Source organism: Bombina bombina, chromosome 7, assembly GCF_027579735.1.
Source record: "Bombina bombina isolate aBomBom1 chromosome 7, aBomBom1.pri, whole genome shotgun sequence".
Classification (NCBI taxonomy): domain Eukaryota; kingdom Metazoa; phylum Chordata; class Amphibia; order Anura; family Bombinatoridae; genus Bombina; species Bombina bombina.
Genome location: NC_069505.1, coordinates 372,078,840 through 372,098,647, shown reverse-complemented (window position 1 = coordinate 372,098,647; position 19,808 = coordinate 372,078,840). Strand labels below are relative to the sequence as shown.

Here is a 19,808-nt window from a genome sequence, read left to right as displayed (position 1 = left end):
CTCTCTCTCCCTCCCCCTGTGTCTCTCTCTTCCTCCCCCGTGTCCCTCTCTCCCTCCCCCCGTCTCTCTCTCTCCCTCCACCCCTGTCTCTCTCTCTCCCTCCACCCCTGTCTCTCTCTCACTCCCTCCCCCGTGTATCTCTCTCACTCCCCCCCCCTGTATGTCTCTCCCCCCCCCCCTGTGTCTCTCTCCCTTGTTCCCTCATTTTAAGTGTAAGTTGACATGATTAACAGATTTTTTTTTACTGTGTTACATGTTGCAAAAAAAAAAAAAGCGCAAAAAATTAAATGTATACAAATCCAAATTTTTAAGGGGGGGGGCTGTCATGGATTCTTCCCCTCAGGTTTATAGTTACACCTCTGGATATGGGCCTGAAATTGGATGGTGTTTCAGGGGATCTACCAGGCTTGGGGATCACTGTAATATGTATGTATTGGGTACTTGTAAAGCGCGGCTAATCACCCGTAAGGTTCTCAAGGCACTGCTCATTTTATCGACCTCGGGAGGATGAAAGGCTGAGTGGACCTCGCCAGGGATCAAACCTGCAACCCTTGGGTTGCTACAGAGCTCAGCCTGCATGCTGAGCTATCTGTCCAGCATGCCGAGCTATCTGTCCAGCTAATATAAGCTTTTACCATTCTCTGAAGGAAAGTGTTTTCTTCTCCAACACCATTAAATACTTCTAAAAGAAAGGGACCAAGAATATCAACAAATGTCTGATAATATCTGACCATAAATCTGTCCGGGTCTGGGCTTTTCCCCACATTAAGGTCCTTTACTGCCTTTAACATTTCTGGAAGAGTAATGGGGGGCACGAATATTTCACCCGTTGGCTGCTATTTTTACTCCCATTAACTAACATAGAGCCGGCGTCACAAGTCGGTATCACATATTCAGTGCAAGGACTTACGCGGCGAAAATTGAGACATTTTACTCAATTTTCACCTCACCACTCATAGGCAGACGCAGCAAGCCTTGCGCTTAGTATATGAGCACCGTAACGTCCTGGAATTTTTAACAAACACCTAACGCATACGCAATATCTACCTGTCAACCACCATCCCCCCACCGCAATAACTAATTAACCCCTAATCCACCAACCCCCAAATCGCAAAGTATCCAATTACACTATTAACCCCTAATCCGCCACCCACCCACATCGCAAAGTACCTAATAAAATTATTAACCCCTAATCCGCCAAAATACAAAGTATCTAATTACACTATTAACCCCTAAACTACTATCCCCTTCATTAGAAAATACCCATTAAAACTATTAACCCCTAAGCCAGAGAGCATTCAACAAGATGGGAGCCAGTCTGGAGAAGTCTTGTAAACAGGTGTGTGAGGAGGTAACAAGAGAGGAGGAGAGTAGGAGAGTAGGAGATTGTGGGCAGAGCGAAGGGGTTGGAAGGGAGAGTATCTGGAGACAAGGTCTGAGATGTTGAGATATTGAGGGGAGCAGTGCAATGAGGGCTTTGTATGTCAGAGTAAGAATTTTGTGTTTAAGCCTGGAGGCAAGAGGAAGCCAGTGAAGGGATTGGCAGAGTCTCTCTCCCTTCTTTTCTCCCCTGTGTCTCTCTCCCTCCCTCTCCTGTGTCTCTCTCCCTCCCTCCCCTGTGTCTCTCTTCCTCCCTCCCCTGTGTGTGTCTCTCTCTCTCTCTCTCCCCTGTATCTCTCTCTCTTTCCCTCATCTCTCTCTCTCTCCCCCTATGTCTCTCTCTCTCCCCTGTCTCTCTCTCTCCTTCCCTCGTCTCTCTCTCTCTCCCTTCCCTGTCTCTCTCTCTCTCTCTCTCTCTCCCTCCCCCTATGTCTCTCTCTCTCCATCCCCTGTCTCTCTCTCTCTCTCTCTCTCTCTCTCCCTCCCCTGTCTCTCTTTCCCCTGTCTCTCTCTACCTCCCCTGTCTCTCTCTTTCTCCCCTGTGTCTCTCCCTCCCTCCCCTGTGTGTCTCTGTCTCTTTCCCTCCCCTGTGTCTCTCTCTCTCCCCTGTCTCTCTCTCTCTCTCTCTCTCCTGTCTCTCTATCTCCCCCTGCATCTCTCTCTCTCTCCCCTGTGTGTCTCTCTATCCCTCCCCTGTCTCTCTCTCTCCCTCACCTGTCAGTCTCTCTATCTCCCCTTTTTCTCTCTCTATCTCTCTCTCCCTCCCTCCCTCCCCTGTCTCTCTCTATCTCTCTCTCTCCCTCCCCCCCCCTCTCTCTCTCTCCCTCCCCTGTCTCTCTCTCTTACCCTCCCGTCTCTCTCTCCCCTGTGTCTCTCTCGCTCCCTCCCTTGTCTCTCTCTCCCCTGTGTATCTCTCTCTCTCATCTGTGTCTCTCTCTCCCTTGTGTCTCTCTCTCTGTCTCTCTCTCCCTCCCTTGTCTTTTTCTCTCTCCCCTCTCTCTCTCTCTCTCTCTCTCTCTCTCCCTTCCCGTCTCTCTCTCTCCCTACCCTGTGTCTCTCTCTCTCCCCTGTGTTACTCTCTCTCTCCCCTGTGTCACTCTCCTCTGTGTCTCTCTCTAGCGCTCTCTCTCTCCCTCCGCTGTCTCTCTCTCTCTCCCTCCTCTGTGTTTCTCTCTCTCCCTCTCTTGTCTCTCTCTCTCCCTCCCCTGTGTTTCTCTCTTTCTATCTCTCTCTCTCTCCCTCCCCTGTCTCTCTCTCCCCTGTCTCTCTCTCTCTCTCTCTCTCTCCCTCCCTGTCTCTCTCTCCCTCCCCTGTGTCTCTCTCTCCCTCCCCCCATTGTCTTGATCTCACCCCCTCTTGTATCTCTCTCCTTCCCCCCGTCTCTCTCTCCTTCCCCCCGTCTCTCTCTCCATCCCCCCCGTTTCTCTCTCTTCCTCCCCCCCGTCTCTCTTTCTCCCTCCACCCCTGTCTCTCTTTCTCCCTTCCTGTGTCTCTCTCTTTCTCCCTCCCCCGTGTCTCTCTCTCACTCCCTCCCCCCTGTTTATCTCTCTCACTCCCCCCCCCCCCTGTGTCTCTCTCCCTCGTTCCCTCATTTTAAGTGTAAGTTGACATGATTAACAGAATTTTTTTTACTGTGTTACATGTTGCAAAAAAAAAAAAAAAGAATAAAAATCCAAATGTTTAAGTGGGGGGGGGGGTTCTGTCATGGATTCTTCCCCCAGGGCCCTGAGGTTTATAGTTACATCTCTGGATATGGGCCTGAAATTGGATGGTGTGTCAGGGGATCTACCAGGCTTGGGGATCACTGTAATATGTATGTATTGGGTACTTGTAAAGCACGGCTAATCACCTGTAAGGGTATCAAGGTGCTGCTCATTTTATCGACCTCGGAAGGATGAAAGGCTGAGTGGACCTCGCCAGGGATCAAACCTTCAACCCTTGGGTTGCTACAGAGCTCAGCCACAGAGTCTTAGCCTGCTGAGCTATCTGTCCAGCTAATATAAGCTTTTGCCATTCTCTGAAGGAAAGGGTTTTCTTCTCCAAAACCATTAAAGGGACACTCAGGTTAAATTAAATTTTCATGATTCAGATACAGTATGTAATTTTAAACAACTTTCCAATTTACTTCCATTAAAAAAAATGTTCACATTCTTTTATATTTATACTTTTTGAGTCACCAAATCCTACTGAGCATGTGCAAGAATTCACAGACTATACGTATATGCATTTGTGATTGGCTGATTGCTATCACATGGTACAAGGGGAGTGGAAATATACATAACTTTGAAATTTGTTATAAAAAAATCTACTACTCATTTGAAGTTCAGACTAAGTGCTATTGCATTGTCTTGTTATCTTGCATTTGTTGATTATGCAAATCTAATGTGTTGACTGGTCCTTTAAATACTTCTAAAAGAAAGGGACCAAGAATATCAACAAATGTCTGATAATATCTGACCATAAATCGGTCCGGGCCTGGGCTCTTCCCCACATTAAGGTCCTTTACTGCCTTTAACATTTCTGGAAGAGTAATGGGGGGCACGAATATTTCACCCGTCGGCTGCTATTTTTACTCCCATAAACTAACATAGAGCCGGCGTCACAAGTCGGTATCACATATTCAGTGCAAGGACTTACGCGGCGAAAATTGAGACATTTTAATCAATTTTCACCTCACCACACATAGGCAGACGCAGCAAGCCTTGCGCTAAGTATATGAGCACTGTAACGCCCTGGAATTTTTAACAAACAACTAACGCATACGCAATATCTACCTGTGAACCATCATCCCCCGACCACAATAACTAATTAATGTATTAACCCCTAATCCACCAACCCCCAAATCGCAAAGTATCCAATTACACTATTAACCACTAATCCGCCACCCACCCACATCGCAAAGTACCTAATAAAATTATTAACCCCTAATCCGCCAAAATACAAAGTATCTAATTACAATATTAACCTCTAAACTACCATCCCCTACATTAGAAAATACCCATTAAAACTATTAACGCCTAAATCGCCAACCCCCCACAACGCAATCTACCTAATTAACCTATTAACCCCTAAACCATTATCCCCCCACAATGCAATATACCTAATTAACCTATTAACCCTTAAACCACCATCCAACCCACAACACAGAGTATTAATCTAATCACTAAGCCCCCTAACCTAATACCCCCTAAATTAACCCCAATTACATTAAATAAAAAAGACTGTCTTTTTAAAAAGTAAAAAAAATATTACCATAAATTACAAAAAACCTAACTTAAAATTAAAATAAAAAAATCTTAACATTACATTAAAAAAAATCCTAAAATTAAAATAAAATAAAAAATCTAATATTACAAAAAATAAAAAAAATCTAAAATTACAGAAAAAACCCCGAAATAAACAAAATTATCCAAATACCCCTATCAAAACAAAAAAGACACCCCAAAATAAAAACACCCCCTAATCTAAGAACTAATTACCAATAGCCATTAAAATGGCCTTTTGCATGGTATTGCCCCTGAATTAATCAGCTATTTTACATAAAAAAACCTACAAATTAACCCCTAACAGTAAAACCCCCTACCCACCCAACCCCCCAAAATAAAAAAGACCTAACTCTAAAAATATCTACTCTACCCATTGCCTCTAAGGGGGCATTTGTATGGGCATTGCCATTAAAAAGGCAGTCTTTTGCTGCCCATTAAAAAATAAAAAAGCCCTAATATAAAAAAACACCTAAAAAAACAACAAAAAAACCTAACACTAACCCCCAAAAATGTACTCACCGTTCCTGAAGTTCAGACATCCATCTTCTTCCAGGTGGAGAAAAGTCTTCATCCAGGCGGATCCATCTTCATCCATCGCGGGACCATCTTCTATCTTCTTTCCAGAAGTGCGGAGCTGTCTTCTGAGGCATGGAGCAGTCTTTGGCGGCGGCAGTCTTCAGCGATGTGGAGGTCCTCTTATTGCGATCGTCCGCGCACACTAAAGATTAAATCCAAGGTACCCCTTTTATATTGGGGTACCTGGCATTCCTATTGGCTGAAATTTTCAAACCAGCCAATAGGATGAGAGCTGCTGAAATCCTATTGGCTGTTTCAAACCGCTGAAGACCTCTCCGCGCCTCAGAAGACTGCTCTGCACCACCGGGAAGAAAATAGATGGTTCCGCAATGGATGAAGATGGATCCGCTTGGATGAAGACCTTTCTCCGCTGGAAGAAGATGGGCTTCAGGAACGGTGAGTACATTTTTTGGGGTTAGTGTTAGTTTTTCTGTTTTTTTAAGAGTAGGGCTTTTTTAATTTTTTTAATGGGCAGCAAAGGAGCTAATTACCCTTTTAAGGGCAGTGCCCATACAAATGCCCCTTTAGGGGCAATGGGTAGATTAGATTTTTTTTAGAGTTAGGTCTTTTTTATTTTGGGGGGTTGGGTGGGGTTCATTTGTAGTTTTTTTAATATATTTTTTGTTTTTATAGGGGTATTAGATTAGGTTTAATTATTTTTATTTTGGATTTTTTTTTTAATGTAATATTAGGATCGTTTATTTTAATTTTGAAGGGACACTAAACCCAATTTTTTTCTTTCATGATTCAGATAGAGCATGACACTTTAAGCAACTTTCTAATTACTCCTATTATCAATTTGTCTTCATTCTCTTGGTATCTTTATTTGAAATGCAAGAATTTAAGTTTAGATGCCGGCCCATTTTTGGCGAACAACCTGGGTTGTCCTTGCTGATTGGTTGATACATTCAACCACCAATAAAAAAGTGCTGTCCAGAGTTTTGAACCAAAAAAGCTTAGATGCCTTTTTTTCAAATAAAGATAACAAGAGAACGAATAAAAATTGATAATAGGAGTAAATTAGAAAGTTGCTTAAAATTGCATGCTCTATCTGAATCACGAAAGAAAAAAAATTGGGTTCAGTGTCCCTTTAAGTTTTTTTATTTTGGTAATTTTTTATTTATTTTTTTAAGAAGATAGTATTTTTTAGTTTATGTAATTGGGGTTAATTTAGGGGGGGTGTTAGGTTAGGGGGCTTAGTGATTAGATTAATACTTTGCATTGAGCGGGATGGTGGTTTAGGGGTTAACAGGTTAATTAGGTAGATAACGTTGTGGGGGGTTAGCGGCTTAGGGGTTAAAAGTTTTAATAGGTAGTTTGCGTTGTGGGGGGTGGCAGTTTAGGGGTTAATAGTGTTGATATGTACTTTGCGTTGTGGGGGGATGGCGGATTAGGAGTTAATGCATTTATTAGGTAGTTTGCGATGTGGGAGGATGGCGGATTACTGTTTAATACATTTATTAGGTACTTTGCGATGTGGGGGTTGGTGGATTAGGGGTTAATAGTTTAAGAAGGTAGATTGCGTTGTGGGGGGATGGAGGTTTAGAGGTTAATACATTTCATTATTATTTACGATGTTGGGGGATGGTGGATATAGGGGTTTTGACGTGTTGGGTTCATTTTTGGGAGGCAGGTTAGATATTTATGTGCGATTTCAACTTTTTTTTGTTTTTTTTTATTTAGGCACTGGCAGTTCATATACTGCCGTAAGTCACTGGCGACTCCAGAATTGTGTATTTCTGCACATATCTGTACCTCGCCGGTTTATCCGACTTACCCGATCTGCCGACACCGTATATGTGTTTCACCCAATGTGCGAGGTGAACTTACGGGCGGCATGGGTTTCAGCAGTTGCGCTGAAACCTATGCCGTATATATGTAATCTCGCCCACTGTTGTGTGTGTATGATATGAAAATAAATGTTTTTTCACACTTCTGTTTGTTTTTGTACTATATCATGGGATATATACTTATATATTTACTTATTTTTTTTAATATTCAGTCCTTATTTTATACACATTTTTTTAGTTTGTATTTTTGTGGGGGGGGTTTTACTCCAGAATTTTAGAAAATTTGAAATCAATAAAACTATGTTTTACTGGAGATCGTAAAATGCATAACTTATCTTCTATGTGTTATAAAATGTAAATATTTTTGGGTAAAAACATAAGAAGCAATTGTGCATATCACAGAATGTGACAAATTGTTATCATAAATGTTTCTGTTTTCATTAATTAATTTTAATATTTAATTGTACTGAATGCAAACACAGCAAATCTTTGAAAATATTATAGCAACAAATAATAATCACCTAGATTACGAGTTTTGCGTTGCGGCTTGTAACGCTGACAATATGGCATTTTCAGCGTTAAAACAGCACTGCAGCTATTACAAGTCTTGTCGGTATAGGTGTACCCCACACCTTTTAGCCTGTAACGCAACGTCAGTCCCGCACTCATAAAAGTTACGTTTTTTCATGGGATTCCCATAGCGCCGGTATTACGAGTTTTGCGGTGAGGCTAAAAAGTGAGCGTTACAGCCTAAAACGACAAGATCTGTACCGCCATCTAAAGTCAGTAGTTATGAGTTTTACACTACAAAGCTGTAACATAGAACTTATAACTAAACTGCAACAAAAACAGCCATAAACTACCTATTAACCCCTAAACCGAGGCCCTCCCGCATCGCAAACACTATAACTTTATTAACCCCTAATCTGCCGCTCCCGACATCGCTGCCACTAATAAAATGTATTAACCCCTATTCCGCTGCTCCCTGACATCGAATTCAAATTAGCCAACAGAATGAGAGCTGCTTAAATCCTATTGGCTGATTTGAATAGCCAATAGGATTTTAGCAGCCCATAATTCCTATTGGCTGATTCAAATTTTTCAGCCAATAGGAATGCAAGGGACGCCATCTTGAATCGCATCCCTAGCATTGAAGATTTAGTGTACGGCGGCGACCATATGAAACGGATGCTCCGCGCCAGATGTCTTCAGGATGGACCCGCCCTGTGCCTCCGGGATCAAGATTAAAGATGCCGCTAGGATGAAGATTGAAGAGGCCGTCTGGATGAAGACTTCTTGCCGCTTGGATCAGGACGTCGCCGCCAGGATGAAGATTAAAGAGGCCGCCAGGATGAAGATTGAAGAGGCCGCCTGGATGAAGACTTCTCGCCGCTTGGATCAGGACGTCGCCGCCAGGATGAAGATTGAAGAGGCCGTCTGGATGAAGACTTCGCCGGCATGAAGATCGTTCAAGCAGGACTGTAACTGTAAGTGGATTGTCAGGGGGTTAGTGTTCGTCTTTTTTAAGGGTTTATTGGGTGGGTTTTATTTTTTAGTTTAGGGTCTGGACAGTAAAAGAGCTAAATGCCCTTTTAAGGGCAATGACCATACAAATGCCCTTTTCAGGGCAATGGGTAGCTTAGGTTTTTTAGATAGTATTTAGATAGTTTTTTTTATTTTGTGGGTTGAGGGGTGGGGGTTTGTAATGTTAGTGGGTCTTTGTAATTTTTTTTCAATAAAAGAGCTGATATCTTTAGGGCAATGCCCTACAAAAGGTTAGGTTTTATTTCACAGGTAAGTTTGTATTTATTTTAACTAGGTAGTTATTAAATAGTTAATAACTATTTACTAACTAGTCTACCTAGTTAAAATAAATACAAATTTACCTGTGTAATAAAAATAAAACCTAAGCTAGCTACAATAAAACTATTAGTTATATTGTAGCTAGCTTAGGTTTTATTTCACAGGTAAGTATTTAGTTTTAAATAGGTATTATTTGGTTAATAATTGTACATTTAATTTAGATCTAATTTCATTATGTTAAAGTTAGGGGGTGTTTGGGTTAGGGTTACGTTAGAGTTAGGTTTAGGGGTTAATATAGTTTAATTTAGGTTGTTGCGATGTGGGGGGCTGGTGGTTTAGGAGTTAATAGGTATTATTCAGTTAATAATTGTAAGTTTAATTTAGATCTATTTTAATTATGTTAAAGTTAGGGTGTGTTAGGGTTACGTTAGGTTTAGGGGTTAATGGTTTAATTTAGGTTGTTGCGATGTGGGGGGCTGGCGGTTTAGGGGTTAATAGTTTTATTTAGTGGTAGTGATGTGGGAGGCCAGAGGTTTAGGGGTTAATAACTTTATTTAGGTGGCAGCGATATCGGGAGCGGCGGAATAGGGGTTAATAACTTTAGTATAGTTGCAGCGATATTGGGGTGCGGCGGATAAGGGGTTAATAACTTTAGTATAGTGGCGGTGATATCGGGAGCGGCAGATTAGGGGTTAATACCTTTATTTATGAGGCGACGATATCGGGAGCGGCAGATTAGTGGTTAATAACTGTAGGCAGATGTCGGCGATGATTAGGGGTGTTTAGACTCGGGGTTTATTTTAGGGTGTTAGGTTTAAACTGTCTTTTATTTTCCCCATAGACATCAATGGGGCTGTGTTACGGAGCTTTTGTTTCCGCCATCGCAGATGTTAGACTTTTTATTTGCCTGCTCTCCCCATTGATGTCTGTGGGGAAAGCGTGCACAAGCGCGTCAAACACGTGGGAGCGGTATGGAGCTTAAAATATCCATATCGCCTGCACAAGCAGTGTTTTTTTAAACTTGTGTAACAGGGTTTGGCCTAGGCCCACAATTACCCCTGTGGGTCTTTACCCCAGCTACCTCCATGTGCTCTGCAGGCTGATCCTGAGTCTCCGCTACCTGGGAGTTGGGGTACATGACTGTGGCAGTGCCTCCACCTGACTGGGCATCCAGGGCAAGAATGGGTTTCCCAGACAGGAACATAATAAATAACTACAACACACACAGTAATAACAGTAAAACAGTATGAACATGTATTAAAGGATTATGGCAAATAAAAATAAGGCAAGAACTACAGTGGCTAACTAACACACCAACTCTCTCTAACCAGGCCCAGCACCCTCCCAAACCACCTGCGAACAAACCTTAGGCTTCACCCTAATGGCTGATGGGTACCAGTTGGTGCACAGAAATGTTGGGGCCCTTTAAGGTAATCCACATGCATTTAAACAGTTACAGCTCATTGGAAACTTCAATCCACAGGAAGAGCTGTTTATAAGTTTATGTGATGGACAGAATGCCCTGTCAGTATGACAAGGGGAGAGGATACTTCTTACCACTAAACAGGATTCATCTGCACAGGCTGAAAGAAAACTCCAAGGTCTGCCAGTCATTTACTTTGTCTGCATTCTTCTCCACAGCTCTCTCACAGGGTCAGACTGCAGCTGGCAGCATACACTAAATCAGCAGAGGAATGCTGTTACTTTACAAGATGAAGTCTGCAGCTCTCTCACAGCCAGGCCTCACACCTTCACTGCTCTGACATGTCTGCTTCCTCCTGTGTCTTACACTCCTCTTTCAGTTTCACTTGATCACATGACCAACCAGTCTAATAGTTACCTAGGCAACTTCTCCTGCAGACTGTATACAGGTGCAAAAGTTCAACAGGAAAATGTTCAACAAGAAGGGCTACACTTGTAATGGCAGCGCTATAGGGAATTAAATATCTTTCTCTATAGCGCTCAAAACTCGTAATCTAGGTGAAAGTAACTTATAGAGAAACACACACACATAACACAGATTTAGTTCTTTAATATTGTGCCACTGACATTATATAAAAAAAAGCATGATGAAGAAAATAATATTCATGATATCTGCATTTCTCTTTATCACATACACAAGCAGCTCAACTCATTTCATTGTGGCATACTTGGGTATAGAACACTTTACTATGACATATTTCCTTTGTGATATTTCACTGTGGCCCTATATCTGGCACATGGTTCCAAAACACCTTTTAACAGTGCTATACACTTTACCTGACACATTCCCTGTGACTTTAGAGTTTCTCAATTCCAGCCCTAAATGTCTATACCTGGACTTATTTAATGATTCCCCTCTTTGAGTACAGGTGATTCAGTCACAGTAAATGAGCAGCTGACCAGCCCAGACAGGGACATACCATCTAGCATGTGGGGGGGGGGGTAGAAGTAGAACTGAAAACAGAGTGTTTACATGAGCTAAATCAGGGCAAAAAGTAATAAAAGGGCAAATGCTGGAGCACCACTTGTAATGCACCAGGGGAACATGCACCGCTGGGTGAGAAATAGTTATAAACCACAAAACGGAGCAGAAAATATTTAAAACAATTTTATAATGTCAATACATTTTATTACATCTATTAAATCTATTTAATTTGACATTAACAACAATATAATACAATCTTATTATCTTAGTATTGTCCTATTTCTATGTAAAGGCCCATTATAGTTAGAAAAATGACATGCGCTAATGAATTAGAACGTATCATTTTAAGAATATTGACCCTAGGCTACTGTGTGTTTAACCCCCCGCAAAAGGGTTAAACATGTAGTACAAATAACGCTTGGGATTTGGAGAGCTCTGCTGATCTAGGGCCAGACTATGAGTGGAGCGCTAACAGTTATGCGCAAGCGAAAAGGAGTTTATCACGGATGTTTGCGTACATCAGGATTTCCGCTCGTATTGCAACTTGAAAGTAAATGCGATCACTTAAGCGCAATTGTGATTTATGCTAGAATGATTACCACAACCTCTCTCTGGTTAACTGTTTTGTGAAACAAAAAAGTGTCACAATACATCAAAAATACATTAAAAAGTACAGTTATACTCATAATAACACCTCATAAAAATTATTCACAAAAATATTGCACAAAAAAGGTATAAGGGCTTAAAGATATGAGGTCTCTGGTGTTAAAAAAAAGTCAGGCAAAGGGCTTTTACATAGACATAAATACATCTTTAGACATGTGTATGTATGTAAATGTGTATTTATGTGTATATACTGTATGCATTTACAGACATATAAACACATATATAGACATAAATACATCTTTAGACATGTATATATATGTATATGTGTATTTATGTGTATATACTGTATGTATTTACAGACATATATACACATATAAACACATATATAGACATAAATACATCTTTAGACATGTATATGTATGTAAATGTGTATTTATGTGTATATACTGTATGCATTTACAGACATATAAACACATATATAGACATAAATACATCTTTAGACATGTATATATATGTATATGTGTATTTATGTGTATATACTGTATGTATTTACAGACATATATACACATATAAACACATATATAGACATATATCCAAGTCATTGGAACCCTTTGCAGTTAAGTAGATGAAAACATGTAAAATCATATTTAAGCAATATTCATATTTAATGAAGTGTTATATTGTGTATTTATTGTAAATATTTCACATTCCAATGTTCTGCACATAGCAGAATATGCTCTCTATCTATTTATAAATAGATATTCTTATACATATCTGCATATATCTATACCTGTATGTGTGTATATATATATATATATATATATATATATATATACATACACACACATACATACACAGTGGATATAAAAAGTCTACATACCCTTTTTAAAATGTCCGGTTTCTGTGATGTAAAAAAATGAGACAAAGATAAATCATTTCAGAACTTTTTCCACCTTTAATGTGACCTATAAACTGTACAACTCAATTGAAAAACAAACTGAAATCATTTAGGTAGAGGGAAGAAAATATATAAAAATTAAATACTATGGTTGCATAAGTGTGAGTATGAGTCTATCAGCATGGCACATTTGGACTTGGCAAGATTTGCCCACTCTTCTTTGCAAAAACACTCCAAATCTGTCAGATTGCGAGGGCATCTCCTGTGCACAGCCCTCTTCAGATCACCCCACAGATTTTCATTAAGATTCAGGTCTGGGCTCTGGCTGGGCCATTCCAAAACTTTAATCTTCTTCTGGTGAAGCCATTCCTTTGTTGATTTGGATGTATGCTTTGGGTCGTTGTCATGCTGAAAGATGAAGTTCCTCTTCATGTTCAGCTTTCTAGCAGAAGTCTGAAGGTTTTGTGCCAATATTGACTGGAACTGTTCATAATTCCCTCTATCTTAACTAAGGCCCCAGTTCCAGCTGAAGAAAAGCCCCAAAGCATGATGCTGCCACCACCATGCTTCACTGTGGGTATGGTGTTCTTTTGGTGATGTGCAGTGTTGTTTTTGCGCCAAACATATCTTTTGGAATTATGGCCAAAAAGTTCAACCTTGGTTTCATCAGACCATAACACCTTTTCCCACATGCTTTTGGGAGACTTCAGATGTGTTTTTGCAAAATGTAGCCTGGCTTGGATGTTTTTCTTCGTAAGAAAAGGCTTTCGTCTTGCCACTCTACCCCATAGCCTAGACATATGAAGAATACGTGAGATTGTTGTCACATGTACCACACAGCCAGTATTTGCCAGATATTCCTGCAGCTCCTTTGATGTTGCTGTAGGCCTCTTGGTAGCCTCCCAGACCAGTTTTCTTCTCGTCTATACCTCAATTTTGGAGGGACATCCAGTTCTTGGTAATGTCACTGTTGTGCCATATTTTCTCCACTTGATGATGACTGTCTTCACTGTGTTCCATGGTATATCTAATGCCTTGGAAATTCTTTTTTACCCTTCTCCTGACTGATACCTTTTAACAATGAGATCCCTCTGATGCTTTGGAAGCTCTCTTTAGGACCATGGCTTTTGCTGTGGGATGCGACTAAGAAAATTTCAGGAAAGACCAACTAGGGCAGCTGAACTTTATTTCGGTTAATCAAAGGCACTTTAAATGATGGCAGGTGTATGCTGACTCCTATTTAACATGATTTTGAATGTGATTGCTTAATTCTAAACACAGCTACATCCCCAGTTCTAAAAGAGTGTTCACACTTATGCAACCATATTATTTTAGGTTTTTTTTGTTTTCTTCCCTCCACCTAAAAGATTTCAGTTTGTTTTTCAATTGAGTTGTACAGTTTATAGGTCACATTAAAGGTGAAAAATGTTCTGAAATGATTTATCTTTGTCTCATTTTTTTTACATCACAGAAACCTGACATTTTAACAAGGGTGTGTAGACTTTTTATATCCACTGTATATATAGATACCACACAAACAGTATCAGCGCATAACAGGTTAGATGGGTCAAATGGAGCTGCCACACAATATCAGTGTTACCAGTTACATAAATCTATATCTACAGATATTATGTGTCCATGTACATCTATAAAAAAGGATATGTCATATCTTTTTGGTGTATATATAGATGGTTAAACACTGTCCTCCTCTATATATAAATTCAATAAATAAAATTGAATCAAAAGGAAAGTCACTCCTTATATAGTTGAGGAATAGATCCAAGTCTCTTGCAGCCTACTTCCTATATGTTACAGAGGTGTCCCCAAGGAAATCTCAGTAGAATCTGGAGTGAATAGAAGAAGGGAAGGGCGCATAGAGAAGCCAGATCTGGGTGTAGTATGTTATAGTAGCAAAAGAAAAGCGTAAATTCATGTGCAATATACACCCACTTGGTAGAACCTCAATCAATATGAGGTAAGGTACTGGCGTGGAGGCCCACTGGGAGTTGTTGCAAATTATGACAATCCCACAGAATTCAAGTGATTGAGAGCTGTTTCTTTTCTAACAGGGGGATATAGGAGACGGAAACAGGCTAATAAAACAGATGAAGAGGACTTTCGTGGAGGAAGTACATTTCAACACTGGGGAGAAATCCTAAGCAGTGAAAAGCATCGCTGGATTTTGCATAAGGCTTGATATAGCCTCCACGTCAGTACCTTACCTCATATTGATTGAGGTTCTACCAAGTGAGTGTATATTGCACATGAATGTACGCTTTTCTTTTGATACTATAACATACTACACCCAGATCTGGCTTCTCTATGCGCCCTTCCCTTCTTCTATTCACTCCATATATATATATATATATATATATATATATATATATATATATATATATATATATATATATAGTGGTAAGGTCACTGGAAGAACAGTCTCAATAGCGTGGTAACTGTATTTTCAAACTGTTTTATTCAGAGAAGAAAAAAAAGTATTTTAACATAACAGGTGCACTGTCTCTTTAAATACAGCCACTTCAAAGCAGTCAGCAAAACACAAATAAAAAGCCTACTCCTGTCAGGAGTCTAACTATACATATGATTTCCCTTACTAATGATAAACTGGTCAGCTAACCTGAACCCAGTTTAGTACTTCATAGAAATGGCATAAGTAAAATACACAACAAGTTTGTCTCACCAGTGAGTCTCTTTACAGGCAGTCAGCCATGCTAACTGGTCTCCAGCCTCTCTTTCACTCTGGGAAACAGCCTGCTCCCTGAGACACCTACTGTTCCTAGAGAGCTGCTTATAAAGGCCTGAGCTAACTTAATAGGGAGCAGCTGTGAAACTGACCCAACAGATTTAACTCTTTAGTTGCAGGGGAAAATTGCTCTCTCTACGCGCCTGCTAATATACACACCTTCCCTCACTCTGTAACCTATCCCCCTCCCCAGCGGAACAGTGTGGGGTGAAGGGCCATAGCTGTAAGCACAAGCACCCTGGATAGTGCGTCAGCATTGCTATGTAACAGGCCAGCCCGGGGGTTTCACCGCAAAACTAAAAGGCTGGAGAGACCAGAACCACCTTGTGATCCTTGAATTACGATCCCTATTGTTGTGCATCCACCTCAACAGGGCATGGTCCGTGATCAGGGTAAACCACTTGATTGCTAAACATTCCTTTTCAATTGTAGAATAGCGCTGCTCACGGGGTAAAAGTTTCTAAAGAGTATATATATATATATATATGTATATATATATATATATATATATATATATATATATACAGGGAGTGCAGAATTATTAGGCAAATGAGTATTTTGACCACATCATCCTCTTTATGCATGTTGTCTTACTCCAAGCTGTAAAGGCTCAAAAGCCTACTACCAATTAAGCATATTAGGTGATGTGCATCTCTGTAATGAGAAGGGGTGTGGTCTAATGACATCAACACCCTATATAAGGTGTGCATAATTATTAGGCAACTTCCTTTCCTTTGGCAAAATGGGTCAAAAGAAGGACTTGACAGGCTCAGAAAAGTCAAAAATAGTGAGATATCTTGCAGAGGGATGCAGCACTCTTAAAATTGCAAAGCTTCTGAAGCGTGATCATCGAACAATCAAGCGTTTCATTCAAAATAGTCGACAGGGTCGCAAGAAGCGTGTGGAAAAACCAAGGCGCAAAATAACTGCCCATGAACTGAGAAAAGTCAAGCGTGCAGCTGCCAAGATGCCACTTGCCACCAGTTTGGCCATATTTCAGAGCTGCAACATCACTGGAGTGCCCAAAAGCACAAGGTGTGCAATACTCAGAGACATGGCCAAGGTAAGAAAGGCTGAAAGACGACCACCACTGAACAAGACACACAAGCTGAAAGTCAAGACTGGGCCAAGAAATATCTCAAGACTGATTTTTCTAAGGTTTTATGGACTGATGAAATGAGAGTGAGTCTTAATGGGCCAGATGGATGGGCCCGTGGCTGGATTGGTAAAGGGCAGAGAGCTCCAGTCCGACTCAGACGCCAGCAAGGTGGAGGTGGAGTACTGGTTTGGGCTGGTATCATCAAAGATGAGCTTGTGGGGCCTTTTCGGGTTGAGGATGGAGTCAAGCTCAACTCCCAGTCCTACTGCCAGTTTCTGGAAGACACCTTCTTCAAGCAGTGGTACAGGAAGAAGTCTGCATCCTTCAAGAAAAACATGATTTTCATGCAGGACAATGCTCCATCACACGCGTCCAAGTACTCCACAGCGTGGCTGGCAAGAAAGGGTATAAAAGAAGAAAATCTAATGACATGGCCTCCTTGTTCACCTGATCTGAACCCCATTGAGAACCTGTGGTCCATCATCAAATGTGAGATTTACAAGGAGGGAAAACAGTACACCTCTCTGAACAGTGTCTGGGAGGCTGTGGTTGCTGCTGCACGCAATGTTGATGGTGAACAGATCAAAACACTGACAGAATCCATGGATGGCAGGCTTTTGAGGGTCCTTGCAAAGAAAGGTGGCTATATTGGTCACTGATTTGTTTTTGTTTTGTTTTTGAATGTCAGAAATGTATATTTGTGAATGTTGAGATGTTATATTGGTTTCACTGGTAAAATTAAATAATTTAAATGGGTATATATTTGTTTTTGTTAAGTTGCCTAATAATTATGCACAGTAATAGTCACCTGCACACACAGATATCCCCCTAAAATAGCTATAACTAAAAACAAACTAAAAACTACTTGCAAAACTATTCAGCTTTGATATTAATGAGTTTTTTGGGTTCATTGAGAACATGGTTGCTGTTCAATAATAAAATTAATCCTCAAAAATATAACTTGCCTAATAATTCTGCACTCCCTGTATTTGTGCAAACTACCATCAGATATATATATTATATATAGAAATAGGTAGGTAACATATTCTGCTATGCTATGCTTTCATGTCAGGTTAGCGCACATGAGAATATGCGATCATTTTTGCGCATGAGTAGGGTGTTTTTTCTCACTTTTTTTTGCTCCTTTGACTTCTATGGGGGAATAGGTTATCGCAGTTTACTTTAAATACGGTTGCAACCTGACGAGCAAAAAAAGCTTACTTCTAGCAGCGTTAACGCTCAAGCAGGGGTGTCAAATAGCGCTCCACTTGTAATCTGGCCCTTAATCAGCAGTGCTAGTCACCAGGGCCGGATTTGGCAGCCGGGATACCGGGAAAAATCCCAGTGGGCCGCCGACCGGCAGCTCAGCTGGGCTGGCAGGGCTGCTGTCTAAATTATTGCAGCTTTGATATTGCTAATTGCGGCCGCGCCGGCCGGTAAGATAAAGGTAGCTACACCAGTCCCTTATACAAGTTAGTAGTACCCTCCCCACTGCTGCAGCAGCAGCAGCATCCGTGTAGTTACTGTAGTAAAAGTTGTTATTTTTATTTATTATTATTATTAAACTTCTAACTTATATATTGTTGTAACCCCTTAACCCCTGTCCCTCTCTCCATCCGTCCGCTGCTGCTTCACTCTGACCGCAACTACCAAAACTGACTGAACTAAGTTACTGTCACTTATTGTGTGACTGTCAGTTCCTATGGGCCGGGTCAGCAGGTGGGTGGGTGGCAGGCGGGCAGGCGTCTGTGATGATGTCACGAGAGTGTCTCACCAGCATGCGTCACCACGTGACATAGTGGAGGGAGCGGGAGCCTCAGTCTGGGAGGCGGAAGTGGCTGCATGCTTCGTGTTATCAGCTCAGGAGTCAGGACTCAGTCAGGAGTGAGTCAGGCCACGGCAAGTGGGGTCAGGTCACGTGTGTGGACAGAGCAGACAGATACACACAGACAGTGGGAGCAGCCAGGGTCCAGCATGTCCAGGGCTGAAGCAAGCTGAAAGTCTGAAGAGACATCACCTCAGAGGGGGCCGCCGGCGGGAACTTCAGGACAGCAGCCGGCAACTGAACTTAAAGTACTATACTAATTTATTGGGGGCAGCTGAGCCAGTGAACAACTAGCAGCCAGTTTTGTTTACATTATTTACTGTCTTAGCCGTTTCGTAATTAGCAGGAGCTGCCGCACTAGTTTGCTTTGACAGATTTACAGCAGCAGCCAGCACCACGCTGCCCTCTCTCTCTCTCCCTCACCCTCCCCCATGCTTCATGTATTGGCTGCTTGAATGACCACATAGGGAAGGAAACAAGTTTTATTATCCCTGGAACTCAGCACTTACAGTACAGGTCAGTGACACTGGGCTGACATACCTAACGTTTTATTATTCCTATTTGCAGGCACACAATGCAATGCTAAGCACAGTTTATACTACCTGAAACAAAAAACAGCCACATCTAAATTAAAGCTGTGGGGTGGTATTTATTTGTAGCTTCTGTATTAAATAAATGTGTATATGCTATGCCTAGTTGTAGTAAAATGTTCATGTTTTGTGTGTCTGCCTATAAGAAAGTGAATGATGTGTAGTGTGCATATGCTGTGTATGTGCATGCTGTGACTGAATCTATGTGTATGTTGTGTGTCTGCTGTGTGTCTGAATCTATGTGTATGGGGGATGTATGTTGTGTGTCTGCATGTATGTGGTGTGTGTATGTTATGTGTCTACATGAATGTGGTGTGTGTGTATGTTGTTGTGTGTCTGCATGAATGTAGTGTGTGTGTATGTTGTTGTGTGTATGTTGTGTGACAGCATGAATGTAGTGTGTGTGTATGTTGTTGTTTGTCTGCATGAATGTGGTGTGTGCATATGTTGTTGTGTGTCTGCATGAATGTGGTGTGTGCATGTTGTTGTGTGTCCGCATGAATGTGGTGTGTGTGCATGTTTATTTGTATGCTCTGCAGGGTGTGTTGCTGTGAATTTGAGACTCTGTACATGTGTGTGTACGCTGTGTAATGGTGTTAATATGTGTGTATGTTAGTTTGTATGCTCTGCAGTGTGTCAGGTTTTGAGGACAGACAGGTTTCCACCCTTAGTGAGTGTTGAATTGCTAAGAGAGTACTAACAAATGTATTTAGGACACAAAATTTACAGGATGTATTTTTTATATGTAGATATCTTTTTTTTTTATAAATGAATATTAAGAATGTAATTTATATTACATCAGTCTCA

The 19,808-nt window shown here is 41.1% G+C and overlaps 1 protein-coding gene across 6 annotated transcripts in view; it reads right to left on the bottom strand.

The window, feature by feature from the left end:
- Positions 1 to 10,583, bottom strand: part of LOC128666465 (serine/threonine-protein kinase MARK1) — a 110,859-nt gene extending 100,276 nt beyond the window's left edge. For 5 of the 6 annotated variants that reach the window (XM_053721081.1, XM_053721079.1, XM_053721082.1 and 2 more), the window contains exon 1: positions 10,373 to 10,583. Coding sequence is in view for 2 of the 6 variants with exons in the window: in XM_053721077.1 (XP_053577052.1) it covers positions 10,373 to 10,429 (57 nt within the window). In the remaining 4 variants the exon portion in view is untranslated. The remainder of the gene's footprint in view (positions 1 to 10,372) is intronic. The other variant, XM_053721080.1, reaches the window with a different exon arrangement.
- Between the last annotated feature and the right edge of the window lie 9,225 nt (positions 10,584 to 19,808).